The 27,962-nt window shown below is 38.0% G+C and overlaps 1 protein-coding gene across 3 annotated transcripts in view; it reads right to left on the reverse strand.

The window, feature by feature from the left end:
* The window catches only part of LOC122808795 (natural killer cells antigen CD94-like), a 514,803-nt gene that overhangs the window by 309,177 nt on the left and 177,664 nt on the right, over nt 1–27,962 (reverse strand). For 2 of the 3 annotated variants that reach the window (XM_044079840.1, XM_044079842.1), the window contains exon 2: nt 20,771–20,905. In XM_044079840.1, coding sequence (XP_043935775.1) covers nt 20,771–20,905 — 135 coding nt within the window. The remainder of the gene's footprint in view (nt 1–20,770; nt 20,906–27,962) is intronic. The other variant, XM_044079841.1, reaches the window with a different exon arrangement.

The following is a 27,962-nucleotide window of genomic DNA, read 5'->3' on the forward strand; positions in this document are numbered from 1 at the left end:
AATGGGTTTAACATAGCGAGACAGCTTTAAAATAAGCAACAGAGATCTCCGTTGCTTATTGTAAAGCTGTCTCGCTATGTTAAACCCATTTAACATAGCAACAGTAGTAATGGAGATCTTGCAATCTCCGTTGCTTTTTTTTTAAAAAACTGTCTCGCTATGTTAAATGGGTTTAACATAGCGAGACAGCTTTTAAAAAAAAAGCAACGGATATCTCTGTTGCTTATTTTAAAGCTGTCTCGCTGTTAAACCCATTTAATATAGCGAGACAGTTTAAAAGCAAAGGAGATTGCAAGATCTCCGTTGCTTTACACTGTGTCGCTATGTTAAAGGAGTTTAACATAGCGAGACAGCTTTAAAAAAAGCAACGGAGATCTCCGTTGCTTTTTTTAAACCTGTGTCGCTATGTTAAACTCTTTTAACATAGCGAGACAGTGTTTTATACTAATGGAAAAAGTCCGGGCGACTGGACCTTTTTCCGTTAGTATATTGACGGATTTACAATGGGCACGCTGGTTGGGCTGGCCAATCAGCGTGCACGTTTTAGGGGAGGAATTGTATAATAGTAATTCTTCTACAACTAGCTGTTAAGAAGACGTGGTCACATTGGAATGCTCACATTCTTAAATTATATGGAGTGCTCTTTTAAATTCATCAACAACCAAGATTTCTAAAATGTTACTTACATTTTCATGAGGTTCTAACTTTATCTTTAAAATATGCAATAAGTTAACCATTTGTGAACTTGCTAGTCTGTCCATACTCAATGTCCATTTGTGAAAGCAAATGGTTGAGCTTCAGGTAAAGTTCCAGCTCTTGGCAAAATGTTCTGTTTCAGTTTGTAGTAGTTGTGGGCATCAGCATATTCTAAATCAATATATGTGTTCAGCAAATCCCTAGTTGGCATGATAAAATACTGCCCCATTTTGCTTGTATCCCCTTCATTTTACTGGTGTACATTTAGAACACCACTACGTGTCACTGATACTGTCTTCCTTAGTTTCTTCAAAGGGCACTGCTTTTGGGACTCCTAGTGAGATAGTAGTCAGGTGTAGGATCATACAGATTTATTGCATTAAGATGATATTGATCATTTGCTGCTATTTCTTCTTGAAGTGTTGTGTGGGAATTGACCAAATGGTGGTCTATGGCTGCACTTCATTCAAGAAGACCTTTGTTAGAATGCCTTTGGTCATAACTTCACCCCTTTGTCAGGATTCCATAATTACATTTTAGAACACTCAAAGCTTCTCCACAAGAAAACAGCTAAAAGACAACACGTTTCAATGCTATAAGGTTTTATGCCGAGAACACATCCCAGTATAGGCAAAAGTATTTCACCAGATTGTTAGAGTAACTCAATTTGGGTGGCTGCAGTTATGCACTGGTTAGCATTGCTGCGTCATAGCAAAAGGCTCTCCAGTTATATTTTTGGCTGCGGTGCCTTCTGTGCAGACTCTGCATGTCCTCCCTGCAGTGAGGTGGGTTTCCTCTGGGGGCTTTGATTTCCTCCCACATTCCAAAGACTGCAGGTGGATTGGACACTCTACATTGGCCCTAGATGTGAGTGGGTGCATGTGTGTGCCTTCTGTGGAAGGTTGTGCGCTGAGCTGGCAACTTGACACCATAAAACTCTGCTGCCAATTGTTATGCGGAAAAAGAAGTCAGAGTAACCCAATTTACTGCCACAAGGATCTCAGACTAAATCCATGCATGGGCACAGGATTTAACAGTTTACTGAGTTTTATCAGCAAACTGAGCTGAAAAAAAAAACACAGGTTCCTGCCATTTTAACTCATTCAGCCCTAGTGGCATCTCCAGGTGTTTCATTATGATCATTCAAGGGATGCTTCTAAGCATCACACATTGCTAGTTTGCATTTATATTAATAATTGCAAAATAATACTGAATGGTCTATATTAAAGCTTACACAATGGGTAGTATAACTGTTTTCATATTTGACCTTTATCTAGTGCAGAGAAAGATTTTAAATGTTGTTCATAAGCCATATTTTGTACATAGAAATGCTTACCCTCATATGCATGCTGACAGCTGGATGAGAGAGTGTGCTATCAGCATGCCCATTTTATAATAACAATGACCATTTATTGTATAATTGTTCTTACAATGCCTATGTGTGGTATTTGAAATGGGAGCTTCTGGGTGTGGTTTGTTAAAAGGAGTGTGGTTACTTGATACAAGGAGTATAGTTATATTAGGCAGGATTGTATGTCAGGAAATGGCTCAAAATAAAGGTGACGATTCCATTTATCTCTTACAGAAAACAGTGATTTTGGAATTTAGTTTCAGTGAAGTTAACACAACCAGACGAAACCGCCTCAAGTTTGTAGTTGATAAGGTGCAGGGAAGCTGATCATATTGATGAAAATGTTGTAAAGTCAAATCATTAATAGACACTTATAATGCATCACTTGGGGCTGTAACATGCTAAATAAAAATGCAGCAATTTACAAAATATATATACTATCAGGTAGCTGAAAAACAGATGGAAAACATAAAACATGTTTGTTCTTACAATCTTGTCAAAGTAGAAGCTTTTGCATTTTTTATCAATTGTAAAGGTTTTTTGCATCTGTATATATGTTTTTACTCTGCACTTGACTGACTGTGAACTTGTATTTTGCTTTCATTGGACATGCTTTCTGGACATAGATTAAATTGGTTTGCACAGTCTGTTGTATTCCTTTTATATGGCAGTTTCTTATGCACAGGACACAGCAAGCAACTATCTATCAACAACGCCAAGTATTTTCATTAGGCTTTGTACGCTAAATCTTACAGATGTATTCATGAACGTATTGTTTAAACTCCTAGCACAGAGCAGTAACACCTTTATATTCCTTGGGATTAATGTTGCTATGTTGGAAAATTTATCAGTTTGTTATTTTCTTTAGTCATATGAGAATGTTGTAAGTTGTTTAGTGTGTCTGACTGAGGTGAGAATTGAGGCAGAACTTAATGTTGTATTATTATGCATTATGAAAACCTGAGAATGAGGAGATAAATTTGCAGAGGTTGGATTTGCCATCCTTCCTACACTACATATGCGAGAAATGTATTTACACAATGTCACTGGAGGGAAAACTCTCACATACATGCACTCATAACAAAATCAAGTTGTCATAACACACACCCACAACACATAGCATGCACCTGACACATAGACAAAGTATACTGAAACACTTAAATGCAATCTTCCCAAACCCAAAATAACTTCCAGACATTCCACCTATAACAATTATCCTCAGCAAACCTGAAAGCACACATACAGCTACACCCTGTGGAGCCTCAAATACAAAGCACATAAGGCAAGCCAACAAATTACCCTGGACTTTAGTCATAGTGACATCATTGTGAGATATACTGATGCTCCACTCACCAGGCTGAATAAAATGAAAATCACAGTCTACTGTATATCAGAAGCCAGGATCCACCAAGTTATGCATGCCCTCAGATCACTAAACCACAGATACCAGTATGACTCAGTCATAGTCCTTCTGGGTGTAATGACCTAAGACATACCTCCTTGGACTGTGTGAAGAGAGAAATCATGGATCTCTTCGACTATGTGTCACAGGCTGATATGAGCCTAGCATTAACCAGCATTCAACATTCATGCAGGATGATGCCACAATACCAACAAAAAATGATTGACTTTAATTGACTTAGTTTATGGTGTCATTCAAAAGGGGTACATTATTTGTCAGCATGGGAGGTTATGGTCAACAAACCATGCTGCTTTGCCAAGGATGGTATGCACCTGTCCTCTCTAGGCTTTTGAATATTGGCTAAGGCATTGTCGTTTCACACAGTGCCTTTCTAGGCCATTCCAGACTAACAACCCTTCCAGCATAGCAAAATCAACCCAAGGGAATCTAAAGGTGCTGCTGCCCAGTTACAGTAGTTTAAACAACAAGTGCCACTCCCTCCAAGCTCATCTCACCTTGGAGAATTCAGACATCTGTGCAGTTACCCAAACATGGTTTACATCCTCAGAGGGCACCCTGGCAGTGCAGTGGTACAATACCTACATCAATAACAAGCATACATCAATGTTGGGTCAAACAGGATGACAAGCTTGAGCTTCTCATTGACCAAACTACCATAAGTACAGTCCCATATCATCTTCTCGTCTTGGAGGATGCAAACGTCTGCACAGTTACTGCGATCCATAGCTCATACCTAGACCTATTGGAGGCATTCATCTTTCAACTCAATTCCATATTCATGGGGGACATTATTTACACCTTTTACAAACTGGGAATCCTACATAGGTTCATAGGTTCATACTAGGCTATCTGCCCTAGGGCATTTATAAGCCTAGCCAGAGTGTGTTTGGCTTTCGCAACCCATTTTAAATGAATTTTGCTATGCCCTTTTTCGAGGTTAGTATACTATGCCTCTGTCTAACAGTGACACCGAAGTGATACCTGGGGTAAACCTACTATCTCCCATCCACTCATCAAGATTCCTCTTGAAGAGAGTCAATGAGGGACTCTGTCTAACCTGGACTGGGATTTTATTCCAGAGTGAAGGGAGCCTCTGGGTTATTAATCTGTCCCTCCAGCATGTCCTATTTATTTCAGTGCTGAGGTTCAAGTCTCTCGAGCGGGTAGCTCGATGGGATTTGGATTTTCTGAGGTGCAGCATGTCCATTAATTCTGGGTTGGATATGGCTTTATACGTCAGGCACAGATTGCCTCTGAGCAGGCGGTATGCCACTGAGTAGAGCTGGAGTTTCTTTAACCGGGCAGCATATGGCATCTGTTTGAGCCCTTTGATCCTCTTGGTGAGGTACTTTTGGGGTCTTTCCAGTTGCTGCAGGTGTCTGGTAAGGTACATCCCAAAGGGGCATTGTACTCAATTATGGGCCTCATGAGGGATGAGTAAAGAGGCACGATGACCTCCCCTGATCTAGATGTGAATCCCTTCATGATTAGGTGGGCTATATAAAATGTTTTTCTGACCACTTTGGCCATGTGGTTGTCAAATGAGAGATTGCTATCAACTTGGGTCCCCAGGTCCCTAATTACTTCTTCAGTACTTAATGGATTACCACCTATGTGGTAATTTGTGGGCACTTTGTTTTTGCCAAAGGGGATGACTATACACTTTTTGGTGTTTAGCTTGAGGCCATGGCTCTGGCACCAGTTGTCTGTTTCTATGAGGTCCTTTTGTAGGATGCTTGTGTTGGCTGAAGAGTCGATTATGGCGCCCAGTTTGCAGTCGTCTGCGAACTTGGTCAGCCACAGTCCTTCCATGTTAGCCTGTACCTCCGAGAAATATATACCGAACAAGAGAGGTCCCAGGACTGAGCCTTGTGGGATGCCACTTGTAACTGGTTTGGAGTCTGACATGGCTCCAGAAATTCTAACCATGTGGGTTCTGTCCTTGAGCTAGTTTGCAACCCATCTAGTAACACAGGGGTTTACATTTAAGCTGGTGAGCTTATCTATAATGCCCAAGTGGGGTATTGTATCGAAGGCTTTTGCAAGGTCCAGGTAGGCTGTGTGGACCACCTTCCCCTCATCAATGGCCTTGGTGACTGTTTCAAAGAAATCAGCCAGGTTTAAGAGGCAGGATCTGCCCTTAACAAAGCCAAACTGGGTAGGATCCAGTGTCTGTAGGTCCCCAATATCTTTATTTATGAGGTCCATGATGATCCTTTCCATAGCTTTGCAGACCAAGCTAGTCAGGCTTATGGGGCAATAGTTTCCAGGATCCGTTGAGGCACCACCTTTGTGGAGAGGGACCACTGTTGCTGTACGCCACTCTTTGGGTACATATCCTGTAGTAAGGCTGAGATTGAACAGTAGTTTTATGTTTGGGTTTAGTTCTTCTTGGAGTTCATGTAGGACGCAGCCCGGAACACCGTCTGGTCCCATTGATGCTGTGTTTTTTGCTTTGGAGAGGGCGGCTCTTACCTGAGCATCTGAGATGTCAGGGGGGCAGCACTCTGCTGGGATAGATATTTGCCCTTTTGGTGGGGAAGGGCGGGAGAAGTTTGCGCTGAACCTGTCAGCTAGGATGTTGGCAATGTCTGTGGGTTTGGTGTATTTTTTGTCATTTTGGACTAATTCAGAGCATATTTGGGAATTCCCACCCAGGTTCCTAACATAACTAAAGAAAGCCTTGTGATTATCCTTAGTGTCCTGTGCAATATTTCTCTCGAAGCTGGCCTTAGACGATTTTATGAGTGCCCGTAGTTTTTTGCTAATACTGATCAGAGATGCCTTCCCTTTTGGGGATTTTGCTCTATCATGTAGTAGCTTCCTTCTTCTATTGTATAGTTTGTTTATGGCTGGGGTCCACCAGACAGGATGCCTAACTTTGGAGGATTGGGTCTTGGTTTTATTTGGTTTGCATGATCCATGCATTCCTGAAAGTGTTCATAGAATACATTTAAAAAGGATTCTGCGGTCTGGGCCATATTTTCCACAGGCCCAGGGGCTTTGAAGGATTCCACCTCGGTTTTGAGGAGTGTAAAATTTGCTTTTGAGAAGTTTTTCACTGTGGATTTCTGGGCAGGGGCTGGGGTCGGGATGTGAATATCTAGTGAGATTAGTTTATGATCTGATCTTACCAGAGAGGGATACACTTCTGGTCTGGAGCATAGAGTCCCCATGTTGGTAATGATCAGGTCCAGTATGTTTTCCCCTCTTGTGGGAGTGGCAACAAGTTGTTCCATAGCATTTGAGTTTATAAATTCTAGGAACCTACGGGCTAGGGTGTTGGAGCTAGAGTAATGCTCCCAGTCTATGTTAGGGTAGTTGAAGTCGCCCAATATAATGGTGCTTGGAGAGACCTTCATATTTTCCAGTGTTTTCAGGAAGGTCGAGTGGGGTTCCTGGGTTTGGGAAGGTAGTCTGTAGCAGGCTATAAACCAGGAGGCAGTTTTACCCACTGTTAGTTGCACATGGAAAGTCTCTGATGCTTCGTGCTGTGCCACCAACCTGGAGGTGTGGGTATCTTTGATGAATATTGATACTCCTCCTCCTTTTGTGGTTCGGTCCAAGTTTTGGGGTCGAAAAACATGGTATGAGGTATAACCTGGTAGTGCTGGGGTGCTCTCGGGAGCCTTGAATCAGGTTTCTGCTACTGCACAGATATCGATGTTCTCCATGCTAAGGAGAGTTTCGAGTGTGTGCATCTTGAGGTTTAGACTTCTGGCATTGAGTAGCATTACTCTTAGTTTCTTATCCCTTGTGATACCTATGGAGGTGGGTTTGTCTTTTGAGCCTTGCCTAAAAAAGGCACTATGGGGGTGGAAGAGCATTTGCCAATATCCGAAAGCCCAGGGGTGACAGGTGCAAGCCGTCCCTAGTGAAGCATCGTGGCTTGTCGAGCATGTCATCCCAGGCAGACAGGCATTGGATTCCCTTTGAATGACACCAATACTTAAGCCAATTGTTGAAATTGATCATCTTGTCTTCATATTGTGACATCATTCTTGGTGAGGGTAAGATGCTACTCAAAGTCAGGGTCATACCGGCCTTGGCTACATGCTCAGAGAGCTCCTCTATGTCTTTTTTCATACAGTCCAGGGAGGTACATCTCAGGTCATTCACACAAGCATGGACAATGACTGAGTCATATTTGTACTTGCCTTGGAGTGACATGAGTGCTTGTGTTATGTGGCGGATCCTAGCGCCTGACAGGCAGCTCACTGTGACCTTCTCCTTGTTCAGCCTGGTGAACGGGACGTCAGTGTGCCTGACGATAGAGTCACCTATTACAAGTGTATCAGGTGTGTTGTTTAGCCTTAAGGGCTGTGACTGCTTGGCACACTGACTTTGTGAGCTATGTGTTGCATGTGTTTTGTATTGGGTTAGCAGTTGCTTGGGTGTCTGCTTTGGAGGTCTCTGCTGCTTAGGCAGATTTTTATTTAGAGCCTCCAAGTATGTTTTTGTGTGTTTATGTGTTTGGTTTGCTGTCGTGGTAGGTCTATGTGAGACTGGAATTGTAGTGAGTGTGGTTTCGTTCTCCTCTTGACTGGTTATGCCAGTACTGAGTTGAGACAGCTTAGCCTCCAGTTTGGCTATATGGTTGCATCTCTCACGTGTTGGAATTTGTTGGGAGGAGGAGAGGGTTGTCTGTATACATGAGGCAGTTGTAACATTGCCTCAAGATTCCCAGATTCACCAGCTGGACCAGAGAGGAGATTCACAACTGACCTTTGGACATGCTAGAATAGTATTGGGAATTCCTTTATAATTGAAAAAAGGGCCAATGGGGAACAATGTACTCAAGGGGAGTTTGTGAGCGTGTAGTGCTTTTAATTTTTTAGTGCTGACTTATATAATTGCTTTAGTGAGCAAGTGCCAGGCTTTAGAGTGGGAATAGGGTGTTTATTATGAGAACTAGATCCATTCTAAGGGAAAAAAGTGAAGAGCAGACTTTGTGGAGCCGAGAATAGTTTAAACCCAATTAAGCAGCACTGCCCGATTCTGAGCTATGCGCAAAATTGCACAAAGCCGCTCTAAAGTGGGTTTTATAACAGGGGGACTTGAAAGAGCTAGAAATTGGCCCAAAACGGCCAATAGACTACCAGATTCTTGTGCTGGGAACACTCCTCCAGGGATAGATAGGCTGCTCCAAGCTCCCCACTGCCACTGGTGGACAAAGAAGCCTCCCTTTATCCAAGAAAGGAAATGGGCAACACAGGAACTTTTCAAAAGTCCAGAATACAGCAAAGCCTGTATTTGGACTACTCTAGGTCAGGAAAGAAGGGAAACAAGGAATTTTTTTTTTCTTTTTTGCAACAAACAGCAGGAAAATACAATAAATATGTAACACAGGCTAGCACACTTGAGTGTGTAGCCTCAACAGGTAAATGCAACAAACAGGACAAACTTTAAAAGTGCAGGTGCAAAAACAACTTTAAACAGTTTAAAACAGTTCAAGAAGCAGAAATACTTGCAGTTTAGCTAGATTGGACAGTCGCCCAGGTAGTAGCAGGAAAAAACACTTTTATCAGGTTAGCAGTCGCTCTTTTAGCCTCTCTGCTGCTAGCACCACTCTGCAGGACCATGGGGGACTTGGCTGAGTAGTAACAAGTGCACAAACCGCGACAAAGCGGGTTTTATACAGGGGGACTTGAAAGAGCTAGAAACTGGCCCAAACCAGCCAATAGACTACCAGATTCTTGTGCGGGGAACACTCCTCCAGGTATAGATAGGCTGCTCTAAGCTCCCCATTGCCACTGGTGAACAAAGAAGCCTCCCTTTATCCAAGAAAGGAAATGGGCAACACAGGAACTTTCCAAAAGTCCAGAATACAGCAAAGCCTGTATTTGGACTACTCAAGGTCAGGCTACATATTTCTGAACTTTGTAAACACAAACACCCTGAACCAGATAGTCCATACACCCACTAGAGGTGCAGGCATACTGGACCAGGTACTCACAAATATGAGAGAATGCTGCACCCTTCTTCCAATTGTTCTGTCCTCTCTGGTAAGGTCAGACCATAAAGTAGTCTCCTTTGAAATAAATATCAATTGCAGCCAGTTCTGTAACAATTAGGAACTATTCCAAGGCAAACTACCTATCATTAAGCAATAACTTGTCAAAATCCTAAGCCCTTCCAAACCCAGATAACACAACAACCTGTGCAGAATTGTTCACAGAAAATCTGTACAACCATGTTAATAGGTGCATAGAGGCTGCTGTGCCTACCAGAAGTAAGCCCAAAATGAACTTTAAAAAAGGCAAACTACTCCAGTGGAATGGTTGTACAACAAATGAAAAAAGTCATAGTTAAACTTCGTAAGTACTACACCCAGGAAGATAAAGCTCTATCATTAAGCTTAACAAGCAACTAAGATGGCTAATTAAGCCTAAAAATCCAATTTTGAAGTAAAGATAACCTTCCTAGGCCAAGGAAAACCACAAAGCCTTTTTTAGCTATGTCTGAAACCTCAAAGGTAGTAAACATCAGTGTGCTGAACTGGTTGCAAATGAAGCTACATTCTTGAAGACAGAGATATAACAAATCTACTGGCTGACAAATTTAGATCCACTTTTACCCCTTCCCCAACAACTGCTACTCAGGTAATACTAATAAACATAACCCCTCCAACTATCACTAGATGTGCTGTCTAAGGTCAAGAACACACTTACATTGGCTCTGATATTATCCTGTGGTGTCTCTTAAATATCCTAAAATATGATCTATCCCATAGCCTCCAGACAGGCTGTATGCCATGTGAATTGAGGACTGAATGATCATGCTTCTGCACAAAGGATGGTCCATCAATGGAACTGGGAACTACAGACTCGTAAGTCTGACTAGTCTCACATGCAAAGTCATTCAAAAATTATCATGGAAATTTGTCTTCCTCAATGGCTGATCATGCTTATTCAGTCTGGTAGAATTCTTTGAAGATGTCACCAAGGCAATGGATGAGGGTGAAATGGAGCATACAGCCTACCTTGACTTGGCTAAGGCATGTGATACAATGCCCAACCAGGGCATCATAAGCAAACTCTTGGAGGTAGGCATAAATCTTAAATCTTTATGTTCAATGCTGGATAGTCATCTTGCTCTCAGGTAGGACCCAGGAAGTTAGGACTGGAAAGACTACATCCACAAAGAGTATGCTCACTAGTGGATTCTTTCAAGATTCATTGCTGGGTCAGAGCTCTTTTTCAGCATTTACTTCTCAGAAGTTAAGGCCAACAGCAAAGGCTTCTGGCTGACTAAGTCTTCAGATGATTGTAAACTGGGGACATTACAGAATCCCCTTAAAACATTAACATTCTTCAGGAAGAACTAATACAAATGACTGGTGACAAAAAGTGCATGGGTACCCTTTGAGAAGTTTGCCTTCATAGGAAGTCAACTCATTAATTACACACCTCTAAGAGTAGATAAAGTAGTTAGGGACTTGGGGACGTATGTGGGTAGTAACCTGGCCTTCAACCAAACATGTGTCCAAGGTAGTAAGGAAATCCTTTTCTGTTGTTCAACTTATAAGCATGGCATCCATAGACAGGCCATCATTCCTCTGTATTCAACCCTCACCAGCTGCATCATTGATTACAGTGCCCCCTTAAGGATGCACCTGACCAGGCACATACAGCAACTAGAATGTCCACAGAGGTTATTCGCAAAATTAATACAGGATATTTACAACATATACTGCGCAGATCACCTCAAAGCCCTATCTCTATACCCAGTTTCCTACAGACTGTTGAGAGGCAATCTAGCCTGGAAGATGAGGCATCATTGCTTCCCACTTTGATGGACCTTTGGCATATTTGCCAATCCAATAACATTAAAACCACTTAATCTAGGGACTTAAACCTTGCTTGTGGCATAAATAAAACATGGAGGGACAGGGATGTGTCTCAGGCAATTCCTCTTCTCTGGAACAGGCTGATCATCTACATGAAGCAAGCCCTTCCCTGACCCTATTCAAACATAATCTGGATCATTGGATGGGAAATTATATTTTTTTTTTACTCAAATGATTTTTATTTTGATGAAATAACACAATAATTTAATACACTCATAACATTCAATAACTATTTACAGTATTTACATTCAGGCTGACAAAAAAGATTCAGATAAAAACATTTGTAGTTAGATAGTACGTTAATATATAAACTATGATAGTTAAGAAGTGTTTGTTTCCATCTGTAGGGTATCAATCAAATTCAAAACTTTCTTCCACAGACTATTAACCAATGGCTTAGGAAAAGTTCTTAACTCTTTAGTTCATTTCTCCATTAGTATGCATTTCTTCAGTGATGATAGGAATTCCTCCATTGTGGGTGCTACATTAGAGTTCCATCTTCTAGTTACAAATTTTCTAGCTATTACTAACATTGTCCACAGAAAATACAGGTAATTTTTCTTCATATTATTACTATTAACAACATTCAATACAATTAAAGACTTTGTCAAAACAAATATATCAGTATAGATAGCTTGAAGAAATGTGTTAATCTCATTCCAATATGGTTTAATATTAGTACAGTCATAAAAATATGAGACCAGTCAGCATTAGTGGACAGATGACATCTCCAACATAACTTGTTGTTTGAAGGGTTCATTTTTGAGAGTTCCTCATGTGTCAAAAAGGATCTGTGTAGAAATTTCCAATGAAAAATCCTCCAGAATTGTGAGTAAAAAGTTAAACTGAAAATAAAATGTTTGTTTTATCTTCCATTGGTAATGATACTTGAAACCCTTTAGTTATGTATTGCCAGTAAAAATCTTTATGAGCTGTCTTATAGACAATTAAAGTGTTATATAGATATGACAATTCCTTCTTAACATTGATATTATTATATAGAATTCCAAAAATCCAATTTATTATTTTTGGTACGGTTTTGAAGGATCAGTTATATATTATTCTACACAGATCCTTAGTGTATGCTGTGACACTCTGAAGAACTAACCAGTCATTAGGGGATAGGCCATAGGTTGACAATATACTTTGTGTGTTCAAAGCTTGTTGGATTTCAATACATTGCAACTAGCAAAATAAGTTATTATTTTCCCATAAAACAAAAATCTCTCTATGTGTTTTATCAAGGAAATCCCTTGTAGTAGCAATTGGTATTAAAAATCTATGCCACAGTTTTATATCTAAATTTGTGTTAATGAATTTTCTAAACACATAAAAATATTGTTTATTAATGTTAGTTTAGTTAATTTTGTTGTACTATACAGTAAATTTAAACTTAAATAGTGCCATATCTTGTTATCTTTGTCAGTTACCAAAGCATTATTTGATAAATAATTTTCATTCTTTAGTATAATGGAGTGTAACTGTTTCCAACTGGATGAGTATCTAGCATTTATCCAATTCATCACTATTTTAATTATAGATGCCTTTATATACGTTTCAATCTCTGGGAATTTTAACCCCCCCCTTGTTTCCATTTTCTGATATGATGAGAATATGCCACTCTATTTCTTTTGGGGTACCATAGGAATTTCATCAGAGTTAAAGTGATTTTTTTAAGGATTTTCTTTTCTGGTGGAAGAATAAGGACTTGTGCTATATATAATATTTTAGGTAACAAAAACGTTTTTATCAGTTGTAACATATCATCAAATGTTATAAACAAATTATTCCATCAAATTATTCCATTTGCTTATTAATGTCTTGATTCAGTCTATGGCTTTAGCATAGTTATGCTGTAAGGTTTTCTCTATATTCTTGCCTAGGACTATTCCTAAATAGTCTAGAGTTGAAACTTGGTTTCCATTAATATGACTAACTGGAACCTGTATGTTTGTTTTTTATTTAATAATAAATATTTTGATTTAGATTAGTTGAAGGAGAGTCCTGAGATTTTTCTGGAAATTTGTTGTTACTATATCCACTTCACCTAACACTTTCCTTAGAGTTGGGTAAGGTAAGTAAGACATCATCAGCAAACATCATTGTTTTAGAAATATAATGGTCATATATATTTATACCTCTTATCTTTGGGTTATTATGGCCAGAGAAAATAGAATAGGGGACATGGAACATCCTTGGCTAGTACCTCTAGTGATTTATAGGTTCATAGGTTCATAGGTTCATACTAGGCTATCTGCCCAAGGGCATTTATAAGCCTAGCCCATAGTTATGTGGCTTTCGCCACCCCTTTAGTTTGAATAAAAACTATGCCTATCATTTTGCTGTGCCTCTGTCAAGCAGTGACACTGAAGTAATCCCTGGGATATATCTGCGATCTCCCATCCATTGGTCAAGATTCCTCTTGAACAAGGCCAGAGAGGTGCTCTGCCTCACATGTACTGGGATTTTGTTCCACAGCATAGGGAGTCTCTGGGTGATGAATCTGTCCCTCCAGCACGTTCTATTTATAACCGTGTCAAGGTTTAAGTCTCCCGCCCTTGTGGTTCTGAGGGATCTAGATTTTTTGAGGTGAAGCATATTCATCAAATCTGGGTTTGACATGGCCTTATATGTCAGGCACAGGTCACCTCTGAGCAAGCGGTATGAGACTGAATAGAGCTGGAGTTCTTTCAGTCGGGCAGCATAAGACATATTTTTGAGACCCTTTATCCTTTTGGTGAGGAACTTTTGGGGCCTTTCAAGCTGCAGCAGGTGTCTGGTCAGATACATTCCGAACAGGGCATTGTACTCAATCATAGGTCTAATGAGTGATGAGTACAGGGGGACGATGACCTCCCTTGATCTAGATGTGAAGCCCTTCATGATCAGGTGGGCGATATAGAAGGTTTTCCTAACTACTTTAGCAACATGAGTGTCAAACGAAGGCTACTGTCAACCTGGGTCCCCAGATCCCTGATGACTTTTTCTGTGCTCAGTGGATTGCCACCTATATAGTAGCTAGGGGTAACCTTGTTTTTCCCGAAGGGTATGACTATGCATTTTTGGCGTTTAACTTCAGGCCATGGCTCTGGCACCAGTTATCCATTTCTGTGAGGCCCTTCTGGAGGATATCTGTGTCAGATGTGTTTTCGACTATGGCGCCCAGTTTGCAGTCATCTGCAAACTTTGTCAGCCATAACCCTCCTGTGTTTGCTTGTACTTCAGAAAAGTAGATGCCGAACAAGAGTGGACCCAGGACTGAGCCCTGTGGGACACCACTTGTGACAGGCTTTGAGTCTGACATGGCTCCAGCAACTCTGACCCTGTGGGTTCTGTCACTTAGCCAGTTTGCAACCCATCTTGTGATGTATGGGTTTACATTCAAGCTGATGAGTTTTTCGATGATACCTGAGTGGGGTATTGTGTCGAAGGCCTTTGCCAGGTCGAGGTAGGCTGTATGGACTGCCTTTCCCTCATCAATGGCCTTGGTGACTGTCTCGAAAAAGTCAACCAGGTTTAAGAGGCAGGATCTGCCTTTGACAAAGCCAAACTGAGTTGGATTCAAAGTCTGCAAGTTCCCTATGTCTTTATTTATGAGTTCCATTATGATCCTCTCCATGGCTTTGCAGATAAGGCTTGTCAAGCTAATGGGGCGGTAATTTCCAGGGTCTGTGGAGGCACCGCCCTTATGAAGTGGGACCACAGTCACCGTGCGCCACTCCTTGGGTACGTATCCTGAGGTGAGGCTAAGATTAAACAGCTGTCCTAACTGTGGGTTTAATTCCTCGTTGAGTTCGTGAAGCACACAGCCGGGGACACCATCCGGTCCCATGGATGCTGTGTTTTTGCCTTAGTGAGGGCAGTTCTCACCTGGTCGTTGTAGATGTTTGGGGTTCTACAATCCTCTGGAATAGATATCTCTCCTTTTGGGGGGGGGGGGAGTTTGCACTGAACCTGTCAGCCAGTATGTTGGCAATGTGTGTAGGTTCAGGAATTTTCACATCATTTTGAACTTATTCTGAGCATATCTGGGAGTTTCCTCCTAGGTTTCTAACATAGCTAAAGAAGGCCTTATGATTGTCTTTAGAGTCCTTGGTGATTTTTTTCTCAAAATTTGCCTTGGATGATTTTATGAGAGCTCTTAGTTTGTTACTTATAATGATCAAAGGTGTCTTACCTTTCAAGGATTTTGCTCTATCTTGTAGTAGCTTCCTCCTTTTGTTGTAGAGCTTGTTTATGGCTGGGGTCCACCAGACTGGATGCTTGCCTTTGGTACAGAGAGTCTTAGTTTTGTTTGGGATTGCCTGATCCATGCAGTCCTGTAGGTGCTGGTAGAAGGCATTTGTAAGTGATTCAGCGGTTTGAGTAATGTTTACCACTGGCTCAGGGGCCTTAAAGGAGACCACACCAGTTTTTAGAAGTGTGAAATCGGCTTTTGAGAAGTTTTTCACTGTGGTCTTTTTGTTTCAGGTGGGGCAGGATGAGGACCTCCAGCGAGATTAGTTTATGATCTGATCTCACCAGTGAGGGGTATACTTCCGTGTTGAACATTTTGATCCCATGTTCGTGATGATGAGATCAAGTATGTTTTCTCCTCTTGTGGGGATGGTGACTAGTTGTTCCATGGCATTTGAGTTTATGAACTCCAGGAATCTTTGGGTTAGAGTGTTCGGGCTTGAGTAGTGTTCCCAGTCTATATTAGGGTAGTTGAAGTCACCTAGTATGATGGTGTTTGGAGATACATTTATCTCCTCCAATGTTTTCAGGAAGGCCATGTGAGGTTCCTGAGTTTGAGATGGTGGCCTGTAACATGCTACAAATTGCAGAGCAGTCTTGCCTATGGTTAATTGCACCTGGATGGTCTCCGATGCATCATGCATTGCCACCAACCTTGAGGTGTGGGTGTCCTTTATGAATATGGACACCCCCCCCTCCTTTCTTGGTGTTGTCCGGATTTTGGGGCGGAACGCATGATATGAGGTGAAACCTGTTAGTGCTGGGGTGCTCTCAGGAGCCTTGAACCAGGTTTCTGTCACAGCACAGACATCGATGTTCTCCATATTGAGAAGGGCCTCAAGTGCGTGCATCTTGAGAGTGAGACTTCTGGCATTGAGCAGCATTACCCTTAGTTTTTTCCTTTTGGTGTTCTAGGGTGGTAGGTTTAGAATTTGAGCCTTGCCTAAAAAGGCACTATGGGGATGGCAAGAGCCTTTGCCAATATCCGGAAGCCCAGGGGTGACAGGTGCAAGCCGTCCCTTGCGAAGCAGCGTGGCTTGTCCAGCATGTCATCCCAGGCAGATAGACATTGGATCCCCTTTGAATGACACCAGAATTTAAGCCAATTATTAAAGCTGATCATCTTATCACTGTATTGTGGCATCATTCTAGGTGAAGGTAGGATACTGCTCAAGGTCAGGGTCATACCTGCCTGGGCTGCATAATCAGAGAGCTCCTCGATGTCCCTTTTCATGTAGTCCAAGGAGGTACATCTCAGGTCGTTGACACCAGCGTGGACAATGACTGAGTTGTACTTGTACCTGCTGTTGAGAGACCTGAGTGCTTGCGTTATGTGGCAGATTCTAGCACCCAACAGGCAGCTTACTCTGACCTTCTCCTTACTCAGTCTGGTGAGCGGATCGTCAGTGTGTCTGACTATGGAATCACCAATGACAAGTGTGTCTGGCATTTTGTTTGGCCTTAAGGGCTGTGACTGTTTGACACTCTGACTGTGTGGTCTATGTGTTGCATGTGTTGGGTCGTGAGGTGGTAGTTGTTTGGGTGTCTGCTTTGGTGGCCTCTGCTGTTTTGGTAAATTTTTGATCAGAGCCTCCGAGTATGTCTTTGTGTGAGTATGTGTATGATTTGAAGTTGTGATGGTACCATGTGTGACTGGGTATGTATTGTGTGTGGTTACCTTCTCCTCCTGTCTGGTCTTGCCAGTCCTATGTTGAGAGAGCTCAGCCTCCAGTTTGGCCGTATAGTTGCATCTCTCACATGTATTTGTGTTTTGTGGGAGAAGGAGAGGATTGTCTGTGTACATGAGGCAATTGTAACATTGCCTCAATATTCCCAGGTTCACCAGTTGAGCTGGAGAGGACACTAGCAACTGATCCCTCGACATACTAGAAGTAGTAGATAAAGAGACTTTCAAAGGACTCGGGGAAGTGGGTTTTAGGCTGGTGGGGTACTATCTATAATAAGAGTGCTTTATCAAGGTGCAAGTACTGTAGGAGTAAGTGCTAGGCTTTACAGATAGAGAATAGTCTACTTGGGAATCAAGTAGAGATGAACTTTTCAGTTATAGGATATGCTGGTTAGATCAGCAGTACAGCTCGAGGAAGGTAGTTCTAAGGGAAAATTTGAAGAGTGGAATTTAGATGGCCCGACTAGTTTAACCTTGTTTAACCGCCCCTGCTATTCTGTGCAACAGTGGCAACTCCGCTAAATCGCTAACGCGTTAGCGTGTTTTATAGCAGGGGCTGAAGGAGCTAGGAATTGGCCCAAACGACCAATGGACTACTAGTTTCTGGCTGAAGCTTCACCAAATCGGACAAAAGGCGCTCAGTGCTTCGCACTCCCACTGGTAAGCAAAGAAACTTCCTCCTTCCTAATAAGGCAATGGATCAGTAACAGGAACTAAAAACAAAGCCCAGGGATCAGCAACTCTGAAACTGGACTACTCTAGTTCAGTAAGGCGGGAAAACAAGAGATTTTTTTGTTTTATTACAGAGACAAGGAAAAAAACAGACAGTAAATGCTATAAATGCTATAAATCGGCTAGCGCACTTTAGTGTGTAGCCTACAGAAACAATTTGCAACAATTAGTAACTTAAAGTGCAATAAACAGTGTAAAATGCAGAAATCACTTAAAGTAGCAGTAAAACAGGCAAAATGCAGTCGCTAGCTTAATAACAGTGGGAAAGCCACAAAAAATACTTATATCTGGTAGAAAGTCACTCTTTTAGCTCTCTTTAGCAAGCTTTGGATTGCTTTGGAAGTAAAGGGACCTAATTTGACATATGCTAGATTATTTTCACAGCTTTTCTTTATCATTGTTATAAAAGGGGGGGGTCAAATAACTGTAAGACTTTAAATAAATAACCCCAATTTAAGGAGTCAAAGGCCTTTTGAATATCTAGACCTATTATCAATGCTTCATGGTTTCCTCTATTGAGGTAATCTATCAGAGTTAATATTCTTTTAATATTATCCTTTGTATGCCTGTTATGTATGAAACCAGTTTGATCTTCATTAATTATTTTAGATATGGATATTTTCAATCTAGTGACCATAATTGACATAAATAGTTTATAATCATTATGCAACATAGAAATTGGTCTATATGAGTTGCAATGATTAAGGTCCTTATTCTCTTTTAATATAGGGGAAATTAGAGAATATCTGCTCAAATGAGGAATATTTGCTAATGTTTGAACTTTAAGAAAGGCTTTATGTAGGAGAGAGATTATAGAAGAAGGGAACAATCTATAAATTTTGATAATTAAAAAAGCCATCTATTCCAGGTGCTTTATTAGACTTACTTCCTTTAATCCCATCTATAATTTCCTTTTGAGAAATAGGTTTTTGTAGCTCTAACTTAAGTTCCTCAAGAATTCTTGTTATATTGGGAACTATATTCTCTAACTTCTCACATTCATTTGTATTTATTTTATCTTTATGATGCTCTGCATAATGCCAATTAAAAGACTCCAGAATGTCCCCTATGGCCAAGACTTTTTTTCCTTTTCCCTTCATGAAAGATACTATCAATGTTATTAATTTTTGATTGTATCTTAACTTTTATAGATAAGTTATGAAGATGCTTAGGAGAGTTAGCATAAGAATTTAATTTCAGTTTTTCAATAGATAAATTACTTTTATGGAATTATAGTTCATTGTATTTCATATTTGCTTCTTCTATTTTCTTATTATCTGTAGCAATTAAGTTTTTATTAGATTTAAGAGATAATGTTTGATTTTGGAGTTGCTGTAACTCTCTGTTAGTCTGACTCTGTTAGTCTGAGTCCCATTCTTTAATTTTATGTTTGTACCAGCTAATGGTTTTACCATATAGATAGGCCTTAGGAGAATCCCAAACCATAATTGTGTTTGCTTCAGGTTTATAATTAATCTCTAAGAAAAGCTGAAGTTCAGAAGTTATCCAAGTTTTAAAGTCTTTAATTTTTGTGATATATGAAGGAATCCTTGAAGTAATAACTAATTGATTGAATTCTAAGTGCATTGTTAATAGCAGGGAATTATGATCTGAAAAGGGACAAGGTTGTATTGAAAAATTTAAGATTTTAGAATAAAGATCTTGTGAGATATACATTTTATCTGTTCTAGTTTGGTCACCATGTCTATAGTTCCGGTGTGAGAATAGTAAAGAATCTGGTCCCAAAGCATTAAAGATATCTTTTAATTTAAACATTTCTGTCCATTTTTTTAACTGTTTGGCTGAGGACGATAGTCTAGGAGATTTCCTATTGGTAATTTCTGTAATATCTGTGATACAATTAAAATCACCTCCTAGTATAATATTATCTTTAGAAGTAGTCGTAATAAAGTTTAAGTGTTTCTTAGCTAGTCCAACATCCATACTTGGGAACCAGTATAAATTAACCAGGGTCTAAATTCTATTATTAAACTTAAGTATAACTAAGGCCATAAGTTCATCATTATCTACATGTTTGTAAATGATTTGGGGATTTAAGAAAGTTTTTTTCCATAGAATTGTTACTCCTCTGGTCTTATTTTTATAAGACGATTGAGCAAGTATTGTGTATTCCTTAGGGTCCCACATAAATGTGTCATTTATTTTAAAGTGTGTCTCTTGAAGAAACACTACTTGAGCCTTGATTAGTTTAAGATACCTTAGTAGGTTGGCTCTCTTATGTGGGTTGTTTAAGCCACTAGTATTTAAGGATATCAGCATTAAATCCATATCAGAATTCTTTAAAGATGACAACTAATAAAGGAACTTGTATTAATAGAATCCTGTATGCATAATAATCTTCCTGAATAGACAATAGAATATCAGTTGTTGCATTTATATTTATCTCAATCCAAATAACTTTCCCCATGAAAGATAAAAGTAAAACAATCGTGTCAGGCATTTCAAAACTAGAGAAACTGTTAAATAATAAAAAATCACCCTGGTCTGGCACCTATGTCTCTAATGGACAGAGGCAACCTGTAAATCCATGCCCTAGCTGGCATATACCCTCTTAAACAACCTCTAAGGCACAATAAGTTTTGGGATTATTTTGTGATGCATGGCTTGGCTTTTTAAGGTCCCAGTGGTAATATATACCTATGACCCTACTAATTCACATTTATTTTGAACCTTTCTCTACATTCACACATACAGTGTGCTAACTCAATAAGAATATTAATTTACTTACTGGAAATTTATAATACACAAATGTTGTTGTACGTGTACTGCACTTACCTCTTTTTTTAGCTGTTGCCTGGAACTTTTTGACTGAAATTGAATTAACATAGATATTTGTGCCTTTCTTTTTCTTGTCTTTTGCAGCTTGTTTCATCAGATGTTCCTCTGTCATGGCATTTTGATTCAGTTCTGCTTTTAATGGCAAAAGATAAGGTAGTCAATTCCTTCTATTTTGGTCTTTTTAATTTATTGGTATTTTTAAGAAATATAAGTCATTATCTATATATGCTCATTCATATTTAGACATTCTTCACATATGACCTGTACCTTTTTTAACTATGGCAATGGCATTATAACATAGTTTATTTATTCATTTTCTTATTTATTTTGTTTTATTCATTCATTCATTCATTCATTCATTCATTCATTCATTCATTCCATCCACTATCCATTTGGTAATTGTGTAGCTAACTTGTCTTATTATGCCATTTAAGTAAATAAGTACCACTACAGGTCAAGCAAAGTGCTACTTTGCCTATAAACAGTAAACAGTAAACAGTCAACTTTATTGTCATTCAGACTGTACACAAAGAATTGCACAGCTGAATGAAGTTTTGTTTCTCCAAGCTCACATGCACATAGATAAGCTCAACAAAAACAAGAAAACACAAAACACATCAACAGCAGAGTCTGAGACAACCAAAGGCACAAAAGTTTAGTTTCAACGATTTGATGAGTGGTCAAAAATTGATGCCCCTGCTTGATTTTGGAGGAGAGGGCCACTGAGTGCTCATAAATGTTACCAATAAGTTTTCAAGTGTGTCTACTTAAAGGTCTATATGGCTAGGCATTTTATCGCCCCTGTGATCACTTGTTTAGTATTGTTCCTGTATTCTTTTGTCTACAACCATCATGCAAGGCAAGATAAAATATACAGAAACAAAATGGTGCATGTTGTATCAGCATTTATGAAAGCTGCATGTACCAGCCCTTATGATGACTGCAAAGACTGACAATATTTGAAGTTAAAGAGTATACAGTGCTGCATAAAATTGCTGTCTACACTTAATCAGTCCCATAAATGAGGCTTGGAGCAAGGTTATTTGAGAATAGCATACAACCCCACCACACACTAATAGTGTTAGAGACAGAATATTAAAGACTGTTGATAGGGCATCATGGAGTTATGTCATGACACCAAAGCCCTCTCTATCATATCTCTTAGAAATTAAATAAAAACATAAAAACATGCAGATATCTAACATAATATATCTTTAATGAAATGTAAAACAAACTATAAAATAAAAAAAAAGAAAACAATAAGTTTTGCATAAGGTACTCCCCTGCATCTCCCACAATGGAGAGCTTTGCCCTCCAATCCCTTTCTTATTCCATAGTTGTACAACCAAAGAGGTTTAGCAAAAAACACCTACATCAAAATATCATCCTGTTCCTTGTGTGCAACCCCTATAACACTAAAATGTAAAAATACATCTGCAATACAAAAATGAAAGTTCTAAGCCTACAAAAGCCTTGTAAAGTACAGTTTCAAAAATAAAGCATAAACCGAAAAATAGCTTCAGTGAGTTATTTAATTTTCAGTGTTTTTTCTGATATTTTTATACAATTTATTTGCACTATGAAATTCTGTCAGTGGAACTGTCATTAATAAATGAACATGCTGTGAGGTAGTTCTGTTGGTAAAACTGCCATTAGTGAATGAATATGCTCTGAGGTGCAACTATTTAGCTGCTTGAAAGCTTCTGCAGAAAGGACCAGAGAAGCAATATTTCATAACATCATTTTTTTAATAAATTTTTTTATTGAAATCAAAACTGAAATATACACAGTTATTAAAATAAGTGTACAGATTTTTGATACATTAGATAAAAATAAAAAAAGAATGGTATACTAAACAATAATACCATAAACTATATACAGAAATGTTTACTGTACAAGAATGAAATATTACTGTTAGGCTAATAGAAAAAGGATTTGATTTTACATTCAGGTTATTGGTTTTCTAATAGTTCAGATATACTCTTCCAATATTTATATGTTGTATTCCTTGAGGATCTAGATCTAATTGTCAACATTTTGAGTTTAGAAACATCATTGAGAAGATCTTTAAAATTTTGTAAAGATGGACTATGTGAAGATTTCCAATTTTTTTGTGACTTCTTTCCTGGCGATGGACAATATAGACCATAAGATTGAATATTTGCTGGGTTTTACACATTTTGGGATTGGAGTGTTAAATAGAACAAGTGATTTAGTAATAATAAAATTATCTGTAAAGATTGCTTATAAGAAGTTATTAATGTCTTCCCAAAATTTCTTTAAAAGTGAGCATTCATAAATAATATATATCCAGTCTGCATTAATTTCATTCCTACATCTCCAACATAAAACACTGTCTTTAGTTATCTTGCTGATATTGTGAGGTGTAAGGAATGATCTATTTAAATATCTCCAGGTGAAAAATTTCCATTTGTGTGAAGATGTTGTTTTACCAGCAGATTGAATAATATTTTATTTATCCTTATCTGAAGGATGGGCGTTATTAGTGGTGGTAAAAAATTCCCAGTAATTATCTGTATATATATCCAAGACTGATTTTATTGTTTTATATATGAGTGAAAGACTAACTTTCGGTGAAATGTTCTGTTGAGTTAAGAGAGTTAAAAGCTATATCAGACTAGGAATTGAGGTTTTAATTGAAGGAGGGATTAGATTGAGTTTACCCTTGATGTATTTCCTTGCTTCTTGTAGGTCTAGCCATAGTACTGAGTCAAAATTATTCTCTTCTATAATAGTATTAAGAGCTTTTAATTCATGGTTGTTCATCAATTGATGCCATGCTATGAGGCTCTTTTATTTAAATAGTGACATTTTCTGATAATCTACTGTAAACATAATCCATTGTGTATAGGTGATGGGGAAAGTAAGAAATATCCAGCTTTCATATATTTTATGCCTAAGGATGAAATTTTTAAATGACCTTAAAATTAAAGTTATGTAGTTAGATTTAAATGTCTGGGTGTAGTGAAAAGAAAAATATTCTTTCAGTCTCCAAATAAAGGTGTTATTCATTAAGTATAACATATGAGTATCATTGTTTTTTGGAGATTGAGATAGACAAAGTAAAAAATCTTTCCATTTTGCTGAATATTTACTGTCAATTGACTGATTGATTTGATTACTGAAGAAATTGAATAAAGTTCTAGGTTGGGCAAAGCTATACCACCATTATCCCAGCTATACATATGGGTTGATAGAGCATATCTGGGTTTAACTGGATGCCAAAGGAATTTTTTAATCATCGTGTTAAACTTTTTGATTACTAAATGTGTTGGGGGTATAGAGATGGACTGAATTATATACAAGATTTTGGAGACTAATACCATCTTTATAACTGATAATTTCTCATCCATGGAGAATTTTATTTTAGACAATCTAGTTATTAAATTATCTATGTTTGCAATACTTTTATTAAAGTTCAGTTTTATAATATCTTTTATGCTGCTAGTAATAATTATGCCTAAATATGTTATTTGTTTAGATTGTGCTATATATTTCTTAAAATGATCTTGTATATAAATTTTCTTTTGACCAACTAAAAGAATTTGCATTTTACTGTGGTTAAATTTAAGGCCTGAGTTCCTTTGAAAAAGCTCCATATTGTTAAATAGTTCTGACAATGATGGGTCTTTGCCACCCAGTGTAATCAGAATGTCATCTGCAAACATCTGAATGTTTGATGTTTCATTAAAACCCAATTCATATCCTATTATATTAGTGTTATCCCTTATCACGTTTGCCCAGGTTTCCATGATTAAGGTGAATAAAAGAAGGAACAGTGGGCAACCTTCCATAGTGCCTTTTTCTATTGGTATAGATTGAGAGGTATTAGGACATATTTTGCTGTATGCATGACAACCATTATATAATTGAGTAATAAGGTTTACAAAATGTTCCGAAAAATTAAGTTCCTCCAAAAGAATGAGGAGAAAATCCCAATTAATTGTATTGAAGGCACAATTTATATCTAAACTAGTTATAGTTAAATTTGTTTTTAAAATCTTTACTGATTCAATTAAGGTTAATAGTCTCTTAATATTGTTGTTTATTATGAAACCTGTTTGATCCACCTCCACTAGATTGGGAAGAAAATTTTTGAGTCTATTAGCATATATAGACATAAATATTTTATAGTCTATATTTAGTAGGGATATAGATCTATATGAGTTACATTTACTGGGGTCTTTGTCTTGTTTTAGAATAGGGGTTATAAAAGTATATTTCCACAATGGTGGGATGAAGTTTTTAGTTTGTTTGTTTGTGTTTTTTGGCTTTTTCAGTTAGGGGTCGCCACAGCAGAACTCTGGTCTGCTAATGATTGGTAGAAGATTTTTACGTGCCAAGTTACCAGCTCTGATGCACAACCTTCAACGAAGGCACGCCCCTTCATGCATGTCTCCACACAGAAGACGCTTTAGCTGAGAATCAAACGGACAACTTCTCGCTGTACTATGTTAAAAACAGCATGGAAAACTGTGATAGCTTTATTAGGTAAAATTTTATAAATTTCTGGGATAATGCCATCATTTCCTGGAGCTTTGTTTTGTTTAAGTTCATTAATTTGCAGTTGAATGTCTTTGAGAGTAATCTGTCTATCAAGTAATTCAGCTTGCTCTTCTGTTAATTTTTTTCTTTGAGTTTTTACTAATGAATGTCTGTATGCCTTTTTTTGGATTTAATAATTTGGAAGACTGATTAAGATTATGAAAACATTCTCTGATTTCGTTTAGTATATTATGTAAACCAGAGACCATTTTCTTTATCTGCGGTGAGAAAATGTCATTAATATGGTTGCATTTATTTAGTCTTTTAGTTTTGTTGGCTAGAATATTTATGGATCTAGGATTCGATGAAATGTAATGAGTTTAAATTTCTCTAAGCTAATCATGGTTTTATGATTTAATATTTCAAGATACTTTTTGTTTAGTTTATTTCTTTTTTTTTTGTCTTTGCCATCTTTGTTTTTTTAAAAGAGCAAGGTTGAATTTGTCAAGATTAGATTGTATTTCTTTTAATTCTTTATCCCACATAAGTCTTTTTTTTTATACCAATTAGTTATTCTACCATATAAGTAGGATTTCATTGCATCCCAAATAAAGACTTCAGATGTATCACTAGTTGTGTTAAGTTCTATGAAGTTATGTACTTCTTCGGATAAGAAATCTTTAAAATCATTTAGTTTAGTGATATATGCTGGGATTCCTTTTAGCTGTACATTAGAAGTTGAGTGGATATTTATGTCAAAGGTTATGGAGTTATGACCAGAAAGGGGACATGTTATTACCTTTATCTAGTTAAAGAATCAACCAAGTTATTAGAAACAAAGGCTCTGTCTATCCTAGAATATGAATTATGCCTATGTGAATAGAACGTGTAGAAAAGAGAGTTGGGGGTCTGCATAATTATTTACATCTTTTATCAGGAGAGAATCAGAAAATGCTTTCAAAAGTCTAGCCATTGATGAAATTTTTCTTTTACCAATAAAGGTAGAGTCTTTGCTATCAAAAATACAGTTAAAAAAATATTCCAAGATGGCCGCCGACTAGTCTAATCCTTACTCTCTGAGCTCCTCACAGCTATTTAACTTTTGTTTTTTTTTACAACTTTATATCAACCTTTTTCCTCAAATATTTGTACTAAAAGATTTTATAAATCTTTTTCTACGCATTTGGATTATTTTTTCTTCTGGACTTATTATCCTGGGATTTATTTTACCTCAGAACATTCCTGGTCTCTCTGCTGCTGGGACTCCTACTGCTCCAGTCTGTTCCTGGTTCCTGGTATCATGTTGACTGCATTCCATTTCTGGGCATGGCTAAAAAATCTGACTCCATGGAGACTCAGCCTACAAAGGCCAAATATACTTCAATGCTCTCTCCTGAAAAAGATTCAGGTTCAAAAAGACTGAAATCATCTAGACAACCTACAGAAACTATTAATGTAAGTAATAAAGATTTAAATGGCTCAAACTTCCTTTTAGAAGAACTAAAAATAGCATTAAAACCAATCCAAAGTGCTATACAAAACTTTTCAGAACAGTTTGCAGACTTTAGTAAATCTTTAAAGCAAATAAACGATAGTATTGTTACTATTGAAAATAAAATCCTAGCTTTGGAAGTTAAAACAGACTTATTGGAAAATGACTTTAAATCTAGAGATAAAACTATTTCAGATTTACAAGCTAAAATATTGGATCTGGAAGCCAGGAGTCGAAGAAATAACATCATTATTCGTGGTTTACCTGAATCTTATGACAATAAAAACTTATCTGTGACTAAAAATATCTTTGAAACACTGTTAAATTGTGAAGCTTCTTCAAAATCTATAATTGTAGAGAGAGCACACAGAGCACTGCGTACAAAGCAAGATTCTTCCACACCAAGGTTAATTTATACTAAGTTACTAAACTTTCAAGACACTTTCCAGATCCTAGAAACTGCTAAAACAAAGAAACAATTCATATGGAAGTCTCACAAACTATCATTTTCCCAAGATCTTCCTGCACAGATCAAATTAAATAGACAAAAACTAGCCCCTATTGTGCTGACTTGATAAAAGAGGGATTAGATTTCGAATGGCTTATCCTAATACCTTGTCTTTCACAGCTAATGACAAAAGATTTGTATGTTCAGATCCTAAAGATGCAAAAGACATTTTTCTTAAAACATTTAAAAGCTTCCTGACACTGTATCTTAATATTCTACTGTTAAAGAACTACAATAAGGTTTGATTTTTCATTTCTTTACTCTGACAGTATTTGTGTTACATGATTTGTAATTCTGGTATGACATAATTATATTAGCTTAAGAACTTGTCATGTAATTTACACATGATGGATTTGGTGTGACAGTGTGCAGTGACAGGATATATGCTTGTTAGATTTGTGTGGATTAATAGAAGCATTTAAATTGCTGTATTTACTTTTTTCTCTTTCTCTCACATATGCTTGCTGTGTAAATAAATAATATGTTAATTTTACTACAAGCTTTTGAGTTACAGCCTTCTGTGTAAGCTAAATGATTTTTGGAGGGAAAAACATTCCATCTCAACATTCTAGCAAGAAAATCTTCCCCTCAGAGTTCCAGCTGATACTCTGCATGAACATACAGTCTCTCTGAGATGGATGGTGATGTCATCATTTGTGAGGAAAGAAGGACAGTTTCAAATA

Source organism: Protopterus annectens, chromosome 8.part0, assembly GCF_019279795.1.
Source record: "Protopterus annectens isolate FY-2018-M chromosome 8.part0, PAN1.0, whole genome shotgun sequence".
Classification (NCBI taxonomy): Eukaryota; Metazoa; Chordata; order Ceratodontiformes; family Protopteridae; genus Protopterus; species Protopterus annectens.